Here is a 21,042-nt window from a genome sequence, read left to right as displayed (position 1 = left end):
ACAACTAGGTATGATCTTAAAACCATGTTGTCTCATGAGTTTAGAGAAGTCCATTTTGGCGATTTTGCACACTCAAAAAAAGTCAGTAATGCTTAATTTAATCAATTCAGAAAAGTAAAGTTAGAAACAAGTCCTCGATCTCTCAGTCAGACTCATCACACGCTCCACCGCCACACTCCCAGCATGCAATGCAGAAGGAACGAAAGAAAGATGCGGGGTACCAAGCACATTTTACACCTCTCCTGTTCACTGATAGAGAATTCAGTTTGCTCTCAGACAAACAAAACCAACGTGCCTGAGAGTTTAAAGCCATTTTAATCCTCATTACAACAACCATGTATGATCTGAAATTAAAGTGCAATCGGAAATAAAAAACGTCTTCAAATAAAACACTGTGAGGCTATGAAATTGTGTTGTAATCCCCCATCCCGTCATCCTGCCATGTTTTGGTAGTGTGAAAACTATTTTCTAAGTCATTAAGCATCAAGAATCAAAACAAATGTGTTTACACACTCTAATTATTCTAAAAAAGAGGAGCGCAGCCGTACCTCAGTAAGAGAGTTGATGTGGCAATATGCTAGAAGTTGCTTCTGCAGCGAGCAGAGAAGTTGGTGCAGGTGAGCCGGCTGGCTGCTGTCAGAGGAGGATGTGCCCTGCTGCAGCTTATCACTGTTCTTCTCCAGCTCACCGAAAGCCTGATCCTGTACAGCACAAACATACAAACACAAACATCTGTGGGTTCAGTTCCATTTATTTAACACTAGTCTACAACTGTCAAAGTCAGCTTTATTTTCAAAACCATGTACATGTACAGATCATACACAGGAGTCTGATATCGCAGTGCTCCCACGCTCTGATAGAAATCTCATATACACAACAGTCTCAAGCCGACTGTTGTTGTGATTTGGTGCTGTATAAATAAAAATGAATTGAATTGAAAAAAAGTTATTTCATCCAAGTAGTTTCTAGTTTTGTTTTGTTCGTCTGGATGTCAGAGTTCCATTTGTGGCTTTGCGAGAGCAGAAAACAGAATGATGTGGATAATTGAGTCAGAAGACTCAAGAGGAAAAGTACAGCCAGAGGCAGTCTAACTAGCATTCAGTGTGCAGTGTGTTCATTTCTCGGTATTAACTTACAGTATAAAAGCCAAGGTTCCTGAGCAGCGTCTTCATGAGAATCTCGGCCAGGTGAGTGTCGGGGTGGCCTGTGGTGGTGCCGTAGGCAGGCTCTGGGAGAGCTGTAAAGGCAGGGCCAGATGAAAGTACCTCTGGGCCATCAGCAGGAGAGCTGTAACCCAGGAGTGAGGCCACGTGGGTGTGGTCCTGGAGGCTGGTCAGGATTATGTCGAGCTGCATCCTCTGTGACACAAAATACAAACATTCCTGAGCAATGCAGGCAACAGAGACATGAACCAATCAGCAAATTCATCTTTCACACCTGAGTAAGTGAGAATATATGAGGGCAATGTAAATCGATGCCATTGCTGCCCACCACTAATTTCCCTTTTGGTCTTCTGTGACTCCCCTCTGAAATTATTACGCTATTTAACATAAAAGACAACATTACTAAGATAAGTTACCCATGTTTCAGAGTTTAGTGTGTGATTTCTTTCTGAATCCTGTCCACAGCTACGTCTATTCCTCAGCCTGCATGCTTGTATCTACATGGCACTGATGGATTTGTTCCTGATAATCATTAGATTTTATTTAAAAAAAAACAGGTTCTGTTCCTCTTCTTTACAGGCTGTTTAAAGCATCAAGCAACGAATCCTGCGCAGCTCCATCTACACAGTATGTAGCATCGGGTACCTGTCCTTTGGAGAGACTCTCCCATCTGTCCGGACCCTGAGGTAGCAGAGAGTGAAGAAGCTCCATCCTCTCCCTCAGTGGTGGCAGCAACATGGTTGCCCCCACAGACAGAGTCTCAATCACTGCCTGAAGGAAGAAAGTATTTTAAAGTCAGTTTTAGGTTTCATTCTGATCACCTCCCATAATCCTTCATGACTTATTTCTGTTATGAGTTCAGTCTGAATATTACTCTGTTGATAACAATTATCCGAAAAGCATCTTTTACCTCCTGAATCTCGTCTGGCACAGAGGAGTCCATCAGTCTGAAAAGGAGGTTCCTCAGTGGCCTGGCCTGCCGGCCCAAAATACTCGTTGCTACGCCCCCCGCCAGGGCCAGCGCCAGATGATTGGACAGAAGCCGAAGGCACAGCTTGAGGAAGTTGTGATGCTCCCTTCAAATAAATTTAAAAACATTTTTAATCCAGAACTTGGCAAGGTCTCCTCCTTGAATCGCACCCCAACCGGTCGCAGCAGATGGCCGCCCCTCCCTGAGCCTGGTTCTGCCGGAGGTTTCTTCCTGTTAAAAGGGAGTTTTTCCTTCCCACTGTCGCCAAAGTGCTTGCTCATAGGGGGTCATATGATTGTTGGGTTTTTCTCTGTATCTATGAAGCGCCTTGAGGCGACTTTTGTTGTGATTTGGCGCTATATAAATAAAATTGAATTGAATTGAATTGAATTATCGTGGTGGAGGGGTTTGTGTGTCCCAGGGATCCCAGGGGCTATGTTGTCTGGGGGCTTTTGCCCCCTGGTAGGGTCTCCCATGGCAAATTGGTCCTGGGTGAGGGACCAGACAAAGAGCGATTCAGAAGACCCTTATGAAAAGAATATCGAGGGAACAGTTTACCCTGCCCGGGATAGGGTTACCGGGGCCCCGCCCTGGAGCCAGGCCCAGGGAGGGTGCCCGAGGGCGAGCGTCTGGTGGCTGGGCCTTAGTCCATGGGGCCCAGCCGGGCACAGCCTGAAGAGGAGACATGGGCCCATCCTCCCGCAGGCCCATAGGGGTCGGGTGCATTGTGTGCCGGGTGGCGGCCAGGAGCGGAGGCCCTGGCGAACTGACCCCCGGCTGCCAAGACTGGCAATAGGGACATGGAATGTCACTTCTCTGGTGGGGAAGGAACCTGAGTTAGTGCGTGAGGTTGAGAGGTACCGGCTAGATATAGTCGGGCTCGCCTCTACGCATGGCTTGGGCTCTGGAACCAGTCTCCTGGAGAGGGGCTGGACTCTGTCTCAGTCTGGAGTTGCCCCTGGTGAGAGGCAGCGGGCTGGGGTGGGTATCCTAATATCCCCTCGGCTTGCTGCCGGTACGTTGGGGTTTTTCCCGGTGGACGAGAGGGTTTGTTCCCTGCGCCTTAGGGTCGGGGAACGGGTCCTGACTGTCATCTGCGCTTATGCGCCGAGTGGCAGTTCGGAGTACCCAGCCTTCTTAGAGTCCCTGGGGGGGGTGCTGGAAGGTGCTCCACCTGGAGACTCTGTTGTCCTGCTGGGAGACTTCAATGCTCATGTGGGTAACGACAGCGAGACCTGGAGGGGCGTGATTGGGAGGAACGGCCTCCCTGATCTGAACCCGAGCGGTGCTTTGTTATTGGACTTCTGTGCTAATCACAGTTTGGCCATAACGAACACCCTGTTCGAACATAAGAGTGTCCATAAGTGCACGTGGCACCAAGACGCTCTAGGCCGTAGGTCGATGATCGATTTTGTAATCGTATCACCAGACCTGCGACCATATGTTCTGGACACTCGGGTAAAGAGAGGGGCTGAGCTGTCAACTGATCACCACCTGGTGGTTAGTTGGATCAGGTGGTGGGGGAGGACGCTGGACAGACCTGGTGCACCTAAACGCGTAGTGAGGGTGTGCTGGGAACGTCTAGCAGAGGCCCCAGTCCGGAGAGATCTTCAACACACACCTCCGGCAGAGCTTCAACAGCATTCCGAGGGAGACTGGGGACATTGAGTCCGAATGGACCATGTTCAGCGTCTCCATTGCCGAAGCTGCTGCATTGAGCTGCGGCCGCAAGGTGGTTGGTGCCTGCCGTGGTGGTAATCCCCGAACCAAATGGTGGACACCACAGGTGAAGGGAGCCACCAGGCTGAAGAAGGAGTCCTATCGGGCTTGGTTAGCCTGTGGGACTCCGGAGGCAGCCGACAGGTATCGACAGGCCAAGCGGAATGCGGCTCGGGCAGTGGCTGAAGCAAAAACTCGGGTGTGGGAGGAATTCGGAGAGGCCATGGAAAAAGACTTTCGGACTGCCTCAAAGAGATTCTGACGTTGTAGGGCTGTCCTGGTTGACACGCCTCTGCAATGTTGCGTGGAGATCAGGGGCAGTACCTGTGGACTGGCAGACCGAGGTGGTGGTCCCCATCTTTAAGAAGGGGGACCGGCGGGTGTGTTCCAACTACAGGGGGGTCACACTCCTCAGCCTCCCTGGGAAAGTCTATGCCAGGGTGCTGGAAAGGAGAGTTCGTCCGCTAGTCGAACCTCGGATACAGGAGGAACAATGCAGTTTTCGTCCTGGTCGCGGAACACTGGACCAGCTCTTTATCCTCTCGAGGATACTTGAGGGTGCATAGGAGTTTGCCCAACCAGTCTACATGTGTTTTGTGGACTTGGAGAAGGCATTCGACCGTGTCCCTCGGGGTGTCCTGTGGGAGGTGTTGCGGGAGTATGGGGTGTCTGGCCCATTGCTACGGGCCATTCGATCCCTATACGACCGTTGCAAGAGCTTGGTTCGCATTGCCGGCAATAAGTCGGACTCGTTCCCGGTGGGTGATGGGCTCCGCCAGGGCTGCCCTTTGTCTTCGGTTCTGTTCATAATTTTTATGGACAGGATTTCTAGGCGCAGCCAAGTGGCGGAGGGCTTTCGCTTTGGTGGCCTCAGAATCTCATCTCTGATTTTTGCGGATGATGTGGTTCTGTTGGCTTCATCGGGTGAGGGCCTCCAGCTCGCACTGGAACGGTTCGCAGCCGAGTGTGAAGCAGCGGGAATGAGGATCAGCACCTCCAAATCTGAGGCCATGGTTCTCAGCCGGAAAAGGGTGGAGTGCCCACTCCGGGTCGGGGATGAGTTCCTGCCCCAAGTGGAGGAGTTCAAGTATCTCGGGGTCTTGTTCGCGAGTGATGGGAGAAGGGAGCCGGAGATCGACAGACGGATTGGGGCTGCAGCTGCAGTAATGCGGACACTGCACCGGTCCGTCGTGGTGAAGAGGGAGCTGAGTGTAAAAGCGAAGCTCTCAATTTACCGGTCGATCTACGTCCCTACCCTCACCTATGGCCACGAGCTGTGGTTAGTGACCGAAAGAACGAGATCGCGTATACAAGCGGCAGAAATGAGCTTCCTCCAAAGGGTGGCTGGCCTCTCCCTTAGAGATAGGGTGAGAAGTTCGGCCATCCGGGAGGGGCTCAGAGTAGAGCCGCTGCTGCTCCACATCGAAAGGAGCCAGCTGAGGTGGTTCGGGCATCTGACAAGGATGCCCCCTGGGCGCCTCCTGAGGTGTTCCAGGCATGTCCCACCGGGAGGAGGCCCCGGGGCAGACCCAGGACACGCTGGAGAGATTATATCTCTTGGCTGGTGTGGGAACGCCTTGGTATTCCCCCGGATAAGCTGGAGGAGGTGGCTGGGGAGAGAGAGGTCTGGGCCTCTTTGCTTAGGCTGCTGCCCCCGCGACCCGGCCTCGGATAAAGCGGATGAAGATGGATGGATGGATGGATGGATGGATGGATGGATGGAACTTGGCAAGGTTACATTCTGATTGGTCACATATGATTTCACTAAGTGCAAGAAAGACTATACAGCAAGCCCAGGAGGGTTTATAACACCAGTGAAGGCTGGTGGCTAACAGGCTCACCTGGATGAGGGGAAGGGAAGAGGAGGGACCTCGCTGTTGATGCCTTCACAGTATCGTTCAAGGAAGGAGCGCAAATGAGAGAATGTGCTTTCTTCTAGGTCAACGCAGTAGGGCCGGTGCCAAGCTACTACTTGCCTAGAAAGAAGTAATAAGTAAATATTAGTAAAGTATGTAAGGTACAGTAAATTACTTTGATCTACAGTAAAGTGTTGTGTCGATGTCATAAACATAAAGGCCTGTGAAACCAAAATCCAAACAATAACTGTGATAACCACATTTGTATGTATCTCACATGTATGCTTTTAATCAATCAACACCTAAATGTGTTTGTTAAACAGCAGTTCTCTCACGCCGTCACCCTCGTTGACGCCTGTTGGCCTTTTTCAGCTGTTCCTGGAAGTGCATATCCTTAAAGACCTTGAATTACATATTTAACAAAAAGGCTGAATCACAGTGCTTCTCTTCTAAACTCATCTCCCAGGCTGAGAGGTAGGACCTCTGAGGATGCTCACAGTATCAGGGTATTTGTTTTGATTTGTGTTTTTCGGTGCATTTTTGGAGACTGATTGCTGAGTGACTGCAATAAAACCCACCACTGTAACCTTTACTCTGAATCACAAGATCAGTGTGTTGGTTTTGCAGTTTCAGTACTTTTCACGTGTAGTTACTGCCCTTTGACTCGTGCTTCCTAGTAGCTGAAAAACAAATTCTGGTGGTCTTGCAACATCAGCTCTTGCCTGCAGTCCCACGTGAATATTTCCAGAGAGAAAATCATCATGATGGGATCAGTTCGTGGTAACTGTTGCGGTAGCTGACCTGTCTCTGGGCAGGGCAGTCCAGGCCAGGCTGTGAGAGGTGCCAGCTGAGATCTGCTGAATGGCGACTCCATCCAGGCCGATGACCTTCTTGGGTTTGGTGATTGGCCCTGTGGAGTTCCCCTGCCCACACTGACCCATAGAGTTGTTGCCCCATGCATATACTTCATTGTCTGCATCGGGATTAAGCACAACACGATCGAAACAGATATGTCATATCTCAAGCTGGAAGTTACATATTACCCTAAATTGACAAGGTCTGCATATTTGCTATTACATCAGGCTGCTTGCAACAGCCCTCAACAAACACAAAAATTTTCTGTGTCAGCAAAAAAACTGACTGACAGAGACAGTTTGAGTATTTTAACTCTGATCCCAGACAGCAAGCGCACAAAAAGAGAAAAGTAGTACCATGTGACAGGGCCAGGCAGTGGCTGTCCCCTATGGAGATGTCCACTACTCTGGTGGTAGCCAGCTCCTCAATAAGTTTAGGTCTGAGTGCGGTGGCCTCAGAGGAACCACAGCCTAGACAAGCACCGCAGCCCCAAGCGTACACCTGAAAACAAGAGCGGGATCAGCATCAGCACAGCTTTCTGTCCTGGGCAGTGAAGCGGCACCTCAGAGACAAATAACTGGAAGAACAATATTATGTAACAAATCTCGACCTTAAATATTGAACTGTGTCCAACCAGCTGTCTGTTCAGTAGGAATACATAAACAGCTGCACGAAATTCCCTCTTTGGGATAAATGTCCATAAGTTTCAAGGATCTAAGCAGCTTGAAACAAGTTAATTTCAAGATGTTTTAAGATCCTTTTGAATACATTTTAGGGCATCTTTTAAAAATGGCAACAATATTTTCAGCGTGTTTAATTTGATTAAACACGTTGAAAATAGGCAGAATGCCTAAATGCTGTCACCAAGTGGAAAACAGTGATACACCTCCAGCTGTCAAGCCTGCAGACCTGTGATGTGCACCTCTGTCCTGTGGTACACACGAACTCGCAGGTTAAATACCTGCAAGCTTTTTGATGAATATTAGTGCAGCGTTAGCCACGCAGGGCTTTGTTGCTATAAACACCAAAAATATAGCGCCATGGCAAGTGTACAAGCTGCAAAGGAACAACGATTTTTAAAACGTTATGTCGGGGAAACTTTTGAAGCATTAGGAAAAATTCAGATTCAACAACTTGAACATGAAGGTGTAATGAAATGAAAATGATTTGATGCTTCAAGAATAACTGTCCAAATAAGGACCAGGAGTGGCACTTTCCAGACATTTTCTATTTCCATTGATAGCAGTTTGAACTTCTTCTGACCTCTGAACTTTGTTCGTTTCTCGTGTAGACAAGTTGAATTAGTCGTTCAACAAAACGGTGCACTCTCTTCTAAACTCATCTTACAGGTTGAGCCACAGGACCCACCCAGTATGAGTGTATTTGTAGGGCTGCACGATTTTGCATAAAATGAGAATCATGATTTTTAAGTGTGCCTATGCCAAAAGGCACACTTATTACTGTTTCTCGGATTTATTATTATTCTTATTATTATTATTATTTTCCTTTTTCATTTTGTGCGGCTGGAGCTGGAATGGTGTGCTATGACTTTTGGTGTTTATTAGTTCTATAGTTTTTTTAAATATGAATATTTTAATGCAAGTTTTTGCCCATTGAAATGAATGGGAAGGAAAGTGAAACTTAACTTCAAACGAAAGTGAAACTTAATTTGTGGTGTGTTGGCTCACTCACTTAATTTGTGGTGTGTTGGCTCACTCTAGTGGTATGCCAGCAGTAGTACGGCCTGTCTACCCTTATTTGGATTTTTTTTTTGTAGCCGTATGAATGGCAAACTACACTCATTGGCAGCGGCATAGGCACACTTAAAATTTCTTCTGAAATTTTCGCTTTCTAGTTTGGTTTAGAATTGAGATCACGATTCTCTCACGATTTTCTTTTCCAGTATAAATATTTATTGCACTTATTAACTGCACATCAACTTCGTAACAGTTGCGACTGAACATAAAAACAATAAATAAACATAAAAACAACAAATGTCTCACGTTTTGTTGTTCCCGCAAAATGTTGTACTGCTTGTAATTCCGTCTCCACCGTTGCTCGACGCTGCGTGTATAGAGCAGGTAGTGCAACAATAGAAAAATAGTTGCGGGACGGCACTGTGTAGCGTTTGTCTAGGTCAGGGGTGTCAAACTCAAATACACAGTGGGCCAAAATTCAAAACTGGAACAAAGTCGTGGGCTAACATTAATATTTATTGAAAAAAAAATCTTCCTCCAGATATAAGAATGAATCTTTTCTTATGGACTCAAATAAGTTTTGCTGGAAAACTGAATATGGAACAAGCAAAGCTTAATACTAAACAATATATATATTAGCTGTATAATACCAGTAGGCCAGCTCTAATAGTAATTTGGTTTGGCTTCGTGGGCCAAATGTAATTAGGCTGCGGGCCAAATTTATTACTTAGGTGATAAGTGATAGCCTCCGTAATGTCTTTGTGCCTGCGGGAGTTCGACGTGTATAGGGAAGCACTGTATAAGGTTCCCGTTATTGATGTTTGGGTGGTTGACCGGGACGGATTTTCTCCTGTCACTTTCTCGTCATCCCTGACGTGCTCTCTGTTGTTTTTTCCTGCTAATTTTAGCATCACACGGCACAGCTTCTGTATCACGTGGTATAAGGCTCCGCCCTCGTCATTTGTTGAGCAGGAAGAGTGAGTGCTTGTTTTCATGCAGATTACGTCCCGGATCAAAATACGGTACAATCGTCTTCGTCTTTTTTTTTTCTTTTTTTTTTTTAAATCGTTGTCATTTGGAAATGAGATCGCACATAAGTATGAATCGAGATCGCGATTTTCTAACGATTAATCGTGCAGCCCTATGTATTTGCTTTGTGGTTTGTGGCAAAACTGCATATATTACACGAGTGAGTTCTGATTTCATATTGGTTAAGGCCTTGAGAAGTAGAAATTTCCCCCTCTGAGAGGGGGCGGGGATCATGTTTAAGCACTTCTATAATGATTGACTTTATAATTTTAAGATCGATCAAAATAATTTTACAGATATTTTAATGCTTAAAACTAAGATTACTGTATTGCAGACTTTTTATAACTCTTGGTTAGCGGAAACACAAATCATGTCCTACCTGTCCTGTAGAAGTTAATGCAAGAGATGACTGGCTTCCTGCACACACTTTTCTGATGAACATGCCCTGCAGGGCCTCCACTACTTTTGGTTTGTAGACTCGATTAGTATCGCCATGACCCAGTTTCCCTGCAAGACACAGAATGAACATTCTTAAATGAACTTATTTGCAGTTTACACATACTGGCCACTTCATTAGTTACAGCAAACATCATGGATTTACTGGATGAGGGGATGTCAGCAAAACATCCTTAATGCGAATTTTCTGTTCCACAACATCCCAAAGTTGCTCTACTGGTTTAAGATCTGAGATCAGTGAAGTCACTGTTGTGTTTGAGAAACCAGGGTGAGATGACCTGTGCTTTGCGATGTAGTACATCATCCTTCATGTAGCAGTCATGAGAAAAATGGGTAAACTGTGGTAATAAAGAAATGGACACCTAACAGTAGCATTCTCAGTTGGTACTGTAGGGCCCAAAGTGTGCCAAAAAATATCCCCCACATAATTAAACCACCACCTTCAGCTTAAATGACTGGTACAAGGCAGGATCACTCTGTACGTTTGTGTTATTCTGAACCTATCTTTGTCCAGTTGCTGTAGACAATCTGACTCAATGTTTAGCAAGTTGTGCAGTCAAGCTCTTCTGCAGACCCTGGTTGTACTGACTGGTTATTTGAATGAATATTGCATTCCTATCAGCCCAAAGCATCCATTCAACTGGCCATTCTCTGACCTTTGGCATTATTTGTCCCACAGAAGTGCCAATGCAGATGTCCACATTTATACCCTTAGTTCTGAAGTCTATTTGACAAATGAAGGTACACACCATTGTCCCCTCCCCCAAATGACCAGACAGTGCGTCCATCCTTTGACAGAGCAATAGTGTGGGAGCTTCCGCATGACACCTCTCCAACATTGCTGATGTCTTTGACCAGGGTAGGAATGTTGCGGCTGTTGCTGTCACCGTGACCTGCATTCACACATAATAAAAAGGGTCAGGCTATTTACAAATGGAAATTCTGCAACACAAATGAAAAGCAGCAGATAACCCTGCACTCCCGTGACGCCCATCGTCTGTCATTTAGAAAATATACCAACTGGAACAGAGAGTAATCATCTGCACGGATATTTTGATGCTCAGAAAACTGGATGGATCTGCACATTACTTCACAGAAAAGGTGGAAATGAATGGACTGTAGCTCGACAACATACCTAATCTTCCAAAGTCTCCTTCTCCCCATGTGTACAGCTCTCCATCTTCACTGACTGCAGCACTGTGTCTGTAGCCAGCAGACACACACACCACCACCTGACAAAGCATACAAACGCATTGTAATGTTTGCCGATGCCAGGAAACACTCAAAAGACTGTGTGTTTTCTATGTGGTACAGGAGAACACCAACAAGATAATTCACCACGAGAACTGTTAAATCGTCATCTACTAGCACAGGACTCTGTATGAATTTTACAGTTTCTAGAAGTGGAGAAAATAGACACATCATATTTGGACCGTCTAGATTTCACTGCTGCTTTATTGTACTACATGAGTGAAAGTGTATACATCCTACCTTCCCCTGCAGTGGCCCCTGGATAAGTTTTGGGTACTTCTGTGTTGAGCTGTTCCCATGGCCCAGTTTGCCATAATCACCGTCTCCCCAGCTGAACACCTCACCCTCTGTGGTGAAGGCCAGTGTGTGGCCGTCTGATCCCTTGGATGATGACACCTTTTTGATGGCACGGTGGGGTTCAAAGGTCAACTTTTTGAGGGTCGACTGGTTGTTGGAGTCTCCGAGGCCTAGACGGCCATAACTGCCCTTCCCGCAGGCCCGCACAGACCCATCCGAGGAGATCACAAAGGTGCAGTACTGGCCTGCCTCAATCTGAAGAGAATAGCGAAGAAGTTTTGCCTCTGTGGTGAAAGGCTGCAGGCTTACTCAACACCATTCTGCAACTGTTACTGAGCGAGTTAGTGAGTGCTACGGTTTGATGCTGGAAAATATGACAAGGCACTACCCATCAGCCATGCTTCAGTTTAAGCCAACCTTCTCTAAACAGACAGTAACAGTTTCAATCTGCCATCGCTCCATCGCAAACAGCATCTCGTGCCAAAAGTGACACCACATTTTCGATTTTTGTTACTTGGCACATGCAGTGCGGAACAGCTGACTGGTCTTTACCACCGTTCTTGTGATATACCACTGCAGGATCTCAGAGATTCTTAGATTAGAGAGACGGGGAAACTGCAACAAACTGTTGTTTCGTGTTTGAACTTGCTCTGCTCCTGCTCTGCTGCATCAGAGCTGCGTGGCCGTTGAACTCACAGTGGAGTCTAACATAGCCTGCTGCTAAAAGCTGCAGTCCAAGATGTTGGCACTGGAGTCTCTGTGAGACTGGAGACAGCTGAGTCACACTGAGGACCAGAACTACCAGGCTAACAGCAACTGAACTTCCAAAACGAGAGATTGTACACTCATAGATTGTGTTTTTCTCTCAGTCAGATGAAAATAAATTATAATTTAAATGTCACGTAACTGGGCAGCCTGCCCAGTTAAGTCTTGTTGGGAAATATTACAATATGAAATTAATTATAATATTAAACTCAGTAAAACTATAATCAGAATAAAAAAAATTAGAACACAAACAAAAAGAAACCGGGTCTCAGAGTTCTACAAGTTCTACATGTTTCAGTCATTTGTTTCCCAAAACATAAACAAGCCAAGTTGGAAGTAAAATCAGAATCATGTTCACTCCATCATCTCTAAAGTACCGTCCCTGTCTCAATAACAAATACAGTTTTAATCTCTGTGAGAAAACCAGTGAAATCTTACATCGAACCATTTTTGTGATCAGTAAAAGTAATGCCTCTTTAAAAGACAACATCCAGTTTGCCATTTGAAGCTGATGATAGGTTTCTTAATTTTCTACAAAGAACAGAGTTGAAGAATTATGAAGTTTTACAGTAGAAAGGTTTGCTCTTACTGTTTGTGCATCTGCGAAACTCGAAGCCAGCTTGGGCTGCAGTATCTTCTCTTGTGTTCCCTCCACTAGCTGGTGGCTGCTGTTGCTGCCCCACACATACACTTCACAGGTTTCCGACACCACAGGTGTCTCGCCAGTCTGTATGCTGTCCGGGCTAACACAAGTGCGAGAGTAGTCCGATGCCATTCGACATACCTGGGAGAAAACAAAAAGAGGAGCCATGATACTTATTTCCAGCTGCATAGCTTTATGCTGAAACTCTTCTAGAGTAAGCTTTACTTTTATTATTATTATTGTTATTTAGATGATTCACAGCTAACAATAATAGTCCTTTCTTCTCATGGGCTCTCCCTTTCAAACGTTGAGAGCAAAGCCTGAGCTTTACGCTCACAGGAATTCCTCATACGTACATCAACTTCATAACTTGTTCCACTTCCCCTTTCAGTTGATTCTGTCAGTAAAACATATGTAGTACGGGATACTGTCCCCCCACGCCCCCTGGCTTTAAGGCAGATGATCTGTAATGACATATTTGAGGTCCGTCTTGCAACCCAAGTTCATATGCTGTTCACTTCAATAAGAACACCTCTGCTGAGTTGAGCTAGCTACTACCAGTTAGCGCTTTTGTCCACTGATTTTAAGCTAGCTCAACTGCTTCTAACAGTCTGGCATAAAGCCCAGACACACAAAAATGTACTTTTGCTGCCTCAGGGTGTAACTCCCAGTTGTACATGGTATAATTGGTCTCTGAACCACTTCAGCTTTTGCTGGTCCATCAGCCAGCCGTGGAGAAGAGCGAAGTTATAACATACAAAGACCTGAGTGTTAAAAACAATAAACCCTGTCCTCTGCAACCACTGTCTGTGCTTTTTATACTTGTTTTGATCTTTGAATTTTTCTCCTGTTCCCTCCTGCTTTGCTTCTATTGGTCAGTTGAAGGTACGTCCACAAGTAACCCATGCTTTGCTTGGCTGCAGCACGGCTTTCAGTCACAGTGACATCACCATTAGCAGTTCTTATAAAGCAATTTTCTACTCTATCTGAACACTCAAACCGCTTTACGGAGCTTCACCGATTCACACAAGCACTGTTTTCTATGCAAGTGCTTTCTATCCAACTTTCACGAAGAACGGAAAACAACTCATGTTAGTATGTTGCCTAAAGATATTTGCCATGAAGGCCAGAGCACCTAGGGATTGAACCACAGATGATCTGCTCTACTCTCGAGCTACAGCCACACAGTTTTGTTCCCTGTTTTCCAGTGAGTTATCTGTTCTTTCGCTTATTCGCTAACATAAACTAATGCAAGTCAATTATCTGCAACTAACCAACCCGGTGATGGTGGTTACTGGTCTGCTGTTGACATCTCAGCACCAAAAGGAAGAAATGAAAGGCAGTTTTGAACTAACTTGCAAACACAGAAATGTGTTAAGCTTAAGTTTAACGTTTCCAGTTGTATTGCCAGATCACTTTTAATTTAAAAATAGCATAGCATCTTTATTTATAACGCACTTTACATCCAACAATGTTGACCAAAGTGCTACAAATATAAAACAGAGAGGAAACAGTTTAAATTACATGTAAAATATCTTAAAATTAAAAATAATATAATTAATAAGAAACATATTAAGAGACATCAACAAGTCCTGCTGTGCTGAAAGCCAAGGTAAATAAATATGTTTTAAGACGTGATTTAAAAACAGATAAGGAAGGTGCCTGTCTAACATGTAAAGGCAACTCATTCCACAATTTTGGTGCTGCCACAGCAAACGCCCGATCCCCTCTGAGCTCACGATTAGTCCTGGGCACGCTCAGGAGGAGCTGGTCTGCCGACCTGAGGGACCGTGAAGGTATGTATGGATGAAGAAGCTCAGAGAGGTACAGAGGGGCAGCATTGGACAAACATTTAAAAACAAATAAAAGCAGCTTAAAATGGATCCTAAAATGCACGGGCAGCCAATGAAGTGAATATAAAACTGGGGTGATATGCTCGTATCTACGAGTGCCAGTTAAAAGGCGTGCAGCAGCATTCTGGACTAACTGCAGTCGAAAAACAGAAGATCGACTCACCCCAAAATAAAGAGAATCACAGTAATCCAGCCGAACGGTTACAAAATACCCAAACTGTATTAAATAGTCAGCTTTTGTTGCTTAATGGTATAGTAGAAAATATGGCAACAATGCTTTTAAGTACCAGATTTTTCTCCTTAAATAAGGGTCCATCAGAGATTTAGTTTTCCTGGTAGTTCATCAGAGCTCTGTGTCACTTGACCTCTTGGCATTGTGTTTCTATCAAGAGCATGACTCATTTCTTTCGCTAAGTAAACTTTCACAATTAGTCGTGTTAGAATTTGGTTAAATCAAAACAATACAGTGATAAAAATATTGTTGTGCATTCTGTTTTACAGTTAATACTCTCAGTTACAAATCCAATGCACCAGCAGCCTGCTTTCAGTCACAGTGACGTCACCATCAGCACTTCAGTAATTGGTATGTTAAGTGCTTTGGAGCTACAAGTTACCATCTTTGATAAAGTGGAGTGCTAGCTGCTGTAGTGGAAGATGCAGCCATAAACACAGACATACAGCTGCTAGTTTAGGGCTGTGCGATAAGACGAAATATATCTGATGATGATATATCGAATAAGCAGCAAAAAAGAGCCGTCAGCTTCTCAAAATAAACCACAGAGTCAAACGTTAGAAGAGGTTTTGGTCCATGGTATGCCATTTAATAAAGGATCATTTCTTCATGAGAGACTGAACCCTCTGCAATCGATGTACAGGCTTTTTTTTAAATATATATATTGCTATCGGGACAAGAAACCACTTATATCGGGATATAAGATTTTGGTAATATGGCACAGCTCTGTGCTAGTTAACTGTAAGAAATTCACTTAATCAACAGTACATGAATTTCAGTCCCCAAAACTAAGTCAGCAAGAAGCATTTTAATTCCATTAAAAATACTCCAAAAGGCACCAGCGCTACAAAACAACTACAGCTTCCTGTGGCAGCACTCCGGTATCCAGATTCATGAATTAATAAACAGAGTATGTTGTTGGTAGTTGTTATGAAGAAGGGTGACAGAGACCAAAGCTGTTTTATTTCACCAGGCTATAAACATGTTTATTTCTGCTGTACAATAAAAAGACTCCCATGTTGTGTTCACTGTATGATATTGACTACAATAAATCCACAAAATCATTAGCAGTACTTTCGGCTGCTTGAGGGGCACCACATCAGATCTGGCACAGATTTTAGGCTCTCCCTGGAACAACCCTCCCACTAACCCAGGAGTGGGAGTGGCATCAGGAGTGCACCAGCTGACACTACCCTGTGGCTGGGTTTGTGTCTCCTCTCGGTCTAGAAACTTCTCATATCATGTGAAGCAGTTAACACGACACTATGGAAGCCCTGCTTTCAAAGTCATCCTATCATGTGACCCGTTGAGTAGGAATGGGAACTGAATTTATAGATTCTGATTGCATTATTAATATCACTTCACATTAGATTCACATTAGGTTCTCATTGGCCCCACTGAGAGTCACCAACATCTCTAAGCAACATTTTAAAGATATTACATTTGTTCAAAGTAAATGCGTGCTGTATGGTTAAATGTTTGTGCATATTTTGAGATATTTCCCCTCTTTGCTGTGATCACCATTCGAGTCGTTACTCAAAAAAAAAAAAACAAAACAAAACAATGAATTATACATTACTCATTACTTTTCTCAAAAGTAATACAGTACATTACTTAATTACCGACCAGAGAAAGTAATTCATAAACCTACAGGCTACAGTTCCACACACCAACAAAAATCCTCATTCTAATGAAGACACACATGTGATCTTTCTCTCGGTATGAACACAAATAAAGATGAAAACAGCTCAAAGCGACTGCCACAGTGATTCTACTGCAGAAAAATAAGCAGACAGAAACTGAGGATCTGAGCCTGGCTGATAATTACTTCTTTTGTTACCTGTTGAAGTTCAGGGTCTGACTGCTGGGCGGGTGTTGACATTTACTCAGCTTGAACACCACTCTGGGTTCCTGGCGAGCTTAGCATTAGCATTAGCATTCTGTCTGTGCGGATGCTTGCAAAGAGCCGAAGTTGTGCTATGCAGTCGCCTCTGTCCTGGGTGCAGTATCCACTATACTTTCGTGCTCTCGTCCTTTTTTGCAATTAAAATTAAAGTAATGTCCATATCCAGCTATAGACTGCGCCACTATTTTCTTCCTCTGACACACGAATTGAAATCAGTTGATTGTAGCACAAGTGCAAGTAGGACCAAAAAGCACAATCAATGGGAAAACGAACAATTCCAAGGAACTGAACTGCTGCAGTTCTTGATTTCCATGCCTACTTGAGGTCACCTGACACAAGATGTGAGTGAAGGTTGAGGAGCCTGAAGTCCAGTTGCTTTCTTTTCACTCAGGATTTCAGTATTAAATATGAATATTTTTGCCAGAGTGGAACAGAACTACCCAACTCAACACCAAAAGTAAACAATTTAGTTACTGCCATTATAAGGTGCTATTTTTGGCGCAATAATACAATTTCTTAAAAGAAAAAAAAAGTGCTTGCTTACTTCTTCAAAAAGACAGAGTGCCGCCTCATATAATGAACACAAGCCATCAGAGGTCCGTGTGGGTTCTCGCCACTGGCTACGATCTGCTGAGGAACCCTGGAAGAAGACAATTCAATGATGAGAACACTCAAAGCTTCAAAGCATGGACACTGCACTTAATAACACTCAAACTGTTGCAGAATACCATTTCTTGTAGAGATGAGGAATGACATGCATATATTACCAGTTCTGACTGGATTTATAATACTAAAAATTAATAGGTACATTGTTAACATTTACTTACCAAAGAGCGCCTCATCTGCATGAGGATGTTCATGAAACAATCATAGCTAATGAGGCCTTCTTGGTTCTGTAGCAACTTATTCTGCTCCATCGTACTGACCACAGCTGACGCAGCCAAAGCCATCTCAATCCACTCCAGCAAGTAGCGCAGAGAACCCCTCTGTGAAGCCAACCCCAGTAGTAGTTCTGAGGCCAGCCGCCGCCCTAAAATATCTGCCCCAGAATTTGGCATTGTCACTCCCTTCAGAAAGGTGGTAACCTGGGACAGGCAGTCCAGTCCCATTGGTGGGATCTTGCTCTCATTGGCAAGAGAGAGTGCTGGCAGGGAGCTAACAACATCAATGGCTGTGTGAATGACATCATTACACAAGTTTATGTTGCTCCCAGGATTTCCACCTGGGTTCGGTGCAGTAGGCATCATCCAGCTCTGGCGCAGCAGAGCAAAGAGAAGGCTCAGGCCAGTGCGAACACCCATCTCAATGAGGGCGTCAGTGCTGGACCGTGGCCGCTCACTGACAGAGTGCAGATCTGCCGAACCCGAGTTGTTCTCCAGTGAGTGCTGGTGCTGCTTAACCTTGCCCTTGTCATGATACTTGTTGGAAAGCGCGTAGAAGACGCGTTGAAGCACCAGCACACGTTTCCGCAGAGCGGCAGCAAACGGGGAATCGGAGCACACCATCTTGGCCAACGCCAATTGGCTGCTGAGCAGAGCATCCAGGTAGTGCTCCTGCTCATCACTAGAGAGGGACTCGCGCTCAAAGTCTGGGAGCTGGGGGCCCTTCAGACACAGCACCTGCTGGGGCAGCAGTACAACCTCTTTGTTGGCCAGCAGCTTTGAGTAGAGCACAGAAACTCCCTCCCGTGTGGCTATGGACTCGCTGTCCTCGGTAATCCATGAGCTGTTCAGGTGCTCCAGCCATTTCAGTTTCACAGGGGGGATCATTAAAGCCATGGCATGTTACTCTGGAGCCATCAGTCCTGAAAACACGGAGTGGGCAAAACGTTAACATTAAATCTGTTTCGATTAAATTTATATATGTACCCTCTTATAGAACAGCTATCAGAGAACAGTCGTGTTGATATGACCCATTGTAAAATAATAAATTGGACATTGATTGCATTCATCACTACTGCTGTTTGTGAAGTTTAGTTGTACATTTGAGAATAAAGTCAGCCTGACATGTTTGAAACACTATCTCCCATTTATTTATTTATAAAGCACATTTAATAACAACAGAGAGTTGACCAAAGTGCTGTACAAAGTAATAATTAAATAGTGACATTAACATCAACAACGGGTAAGAACATTAAAAGAAAATTAGGATAAAAAGAATTGGTAACTCTCATGCAGTATCAAAAGCCAAAGAGAAAAAATATGTTTTAAGATGAAATTTATAAAGAGTGATAGTTGGGGCCTTTCTAATGCGGAGAGGTCGATCGTTCCACATTTTCGGCGCCACAACCACAAACGCCTGATCCCCTCTATGAACCATTCTAGACTTGCATAAATGATCACTTGATCGAAGGCTTCTAGAGGGCGTATAAAGCTGCAAAAGGTCAGACAAATAGACTATAAAGGTGTTCTGTTATAATTAGGGCTGCAATTATTCTGAAATCGAGAATTAAATAGCAATACAAACATCTACTATACTGCATCATGGTTCCATCTTACTGTAGCTGGGTCGTGTTTTGCGGCTTGGTCTTTTGGACTGAGCAGCCTAGTGCATCCTATACTGCTTTAGAACAGATGGGGATCTGAGGAATTTAAAGAAAGCTTTTGGTTATTATGTTCCTCAAGCCCATCGTGGGCAGTTTTGTGTTGTCTGCAGGGGGGGGCACTGATGTCAGGGAGTGGCCTGGTTCATGTCAGCATAACATCCACAATGGCTAGGATCCAGTGTTTCCCAGCAATGTGGCAAGATAGTCAATATTTGCTTCAGATCTCTGTGGTTTAAAGGCTGCAGCTGATCTGTGTTGAAACATGAATCAGAAACTAAATAAGCTACAATTCTGGAATGTCGTCACGGTATATTTCATTGCAGTATGGCATTTTTTCATTATATTTGATTTACATGGTCATTTCTTTACATTTTTAAGATTAGAAAGCTTCGAAATGTATGCTAACTAAGACACACGTGAAGGGTTACGTGAATTTTATAAAGTTTTCTGCTGTAGTGTAGATAACCAGTGTCAGGTCATGTAATCGTGGTGAACATGCAGACAGCACTTAGATGTTCAGATACCGTTAACATAGAGCAACGGCCGTGTTAACGCTGCTTTATTGTAGCTTCTAAGGTTAACAAACAGCTACCCGCCGGATGATACTTAGGTGTGACACCGCTGGCTTGAATGACGAGCGGTTTAGTAACTTGTTTCTTGTGTCAGATTGGAAAGGCTGTTTTTCTGCAATGATAATCACCAGCAGCTAATAGTTTCACAAAGTGACAGCACTGCAGAGGGCTGTCAAAGTAACAGAAATGGCAGTAAGCTTAGCAGCACTGCTAGCGCTTGCGTCAAACCACAAGCTACATGTTAGTGGTTAGTTTTGAGACGAGGCAAAACAAAACAAAACAGAAACAACTATCGACCGCTGCTACTGTCGGCGATTGTAGCTAACTTTCTTGACGACCCTCAGTTAGCCAAAGGTTAAAATACCTAAACGTGACATCTTCATGCGCGGGTGTAACGGGGGGTAACAACCTAGTTATGAGCATCCATAGCTGTACATAAAGCACAGGTTTGTGAGAGGTGAGCTATTTCGGCCAGTATCAGCCTGGCTTATCTGCTGTATCATCAGCGCCGAGTGTGTTAGCTTGCTAGCTACAGCTGACTAACGCTAGCTAGGGAAAAAAAGCTCGCTCACCAGTATAGCGAAAGGCCTCCTTTTCTCTGTGCGGTTACACAACAATCCAACTGAGCTTCATTTCAAGCAAAAGCAGTATGGTCAATGCCGTGGCGGTAACGTTAACGTGAAAAGAGACAGTGGCATGCAACGATTTCCATGCCTCCGCCCGCCTCGTCCTGCAGCGAGTGAATCCTGCAAGCGGCAGTGTGTTCACTGTCAACCCCGTACAGAGCCCCAGCCCCGGGCTATGACGCTGAGACCTGTCTATCTCTCTATCTGCCTGTCTGCTTCTCTAGTTGTCTGATTTTCGTTTGTCTGGTCAGTATGTCCCGTGTGTTTTCTCCGAGTGCCCATGTGCTCAAAACCATCAGCAGTAACGCACAGTAGCTCACGGCCACAGAGACAAAGGGCTTCATGACAGTCTTCGTGGTCAGCTGATTTCGATGCCATGTCACTTTTAATTATCATTTATGGTACAGGCCTCACCCTGACAGCGTCATTCTGTTCTGTACCATTACAGGTCAAAGCTGCTATCACAAAAATACTCTTAAAACTCAACCTTACTGTGAGTGTTTGAATAACTTAAAACTCAAACCCAAGTAAATGAAGACGCACATTTTTAATATGTTTAGCTCTTGTCTTTCAACATTTCAAGTATAATTGTTATCTATATTTATTT

General features: G+C 44.7%; 1 protein-coding gene across 9 annotated transcripts in view; it reads right to left on the bottom strand.

Annotated features, from left to right (window-relative positions):
- Positions 1-20,780, bottom strand: part of herc1 (HECT and RLD domain containing E3 ubiquitin protein ligase family member 1) — a 96,474-nt gene extending 75,694 nt beyond the window's left edge. For all 9 annotated transcript variants that reach the window (XM_082530525.1, XM_082530531.1, XM_082530528.1 and 6 more), the window contains exons 1-15: positions 20,382-20,780; positions 17,520-18,496; positions 17,237-17,332; positions 12,648-12,842; positions 11,237-11,548; positions 10,881-10,977; positions 10,495-10,638; positions 9,669-9,796; positions 6,920-7,064; positions 6,510-6,681; positions 5,694-5,828; positions 2,074-2,239; positions 1,809-1,934; positions 1,137-1,358; positions 549-701 (exon numbers count right to left, since the gene is read on the bottom strand). In XM_082530525.1, the coding sequence (XP_082386651.1) occupies positions 549-701; positions 1,137-1,358; positions 1,809-1,934; positions 2,074-2,239; positions 5,694-5,828; positions 6,510-6,681; positions 6,920-7,064; positions 9,669-9,796; positions 10,495-10,638; positions 10,881-10,977; positions 11,237-11,548; positions 12,648-12,842; positions 17,237-17,332; positions 17,520-18,470 (3,042 nt within the window). In that variant the 5' untranslated portion in view covers positions 18,471-18,496; positions 20,382-20,780. The remainder of the gene's footprint in view (positions 1-548; positions 702-1,136; positions 1,359-1,808; positions 1,935-2,073; positions 2,240-5,693; positions 5,829-6,509; positions 6,682-6,919; positions 7,065-9,668; positions 9,797-10,494; positions 10,639-10,880; positions 10,978-11,236; positions 11,549-12,647; positions 12,843-17,236; positions 17,333-17,519; positions 18,497-20,381) is intronic.
- Between the last annotated feature and the right edge of the window lie 262 nt (positions 20,781-21,042).

Source organism: Aulonocara stuartgranti (genome assembly GCF_965226115.1).
Source record: "Aulonocara stuartgranti genome assembly, chromosome: 1".
Lineage (NCBI taxonomy): Eukaryota > Metazoa > Chordata > Actinopteri > Cichliformes > Cichlidae > Aulonocara > Aulonocara stuartgranti.
The sequence above is the reverse complement of the archived record's forward strand: the minus strand, read 5'-3'. Positions and strand labels throughout refer to the sequence as shown.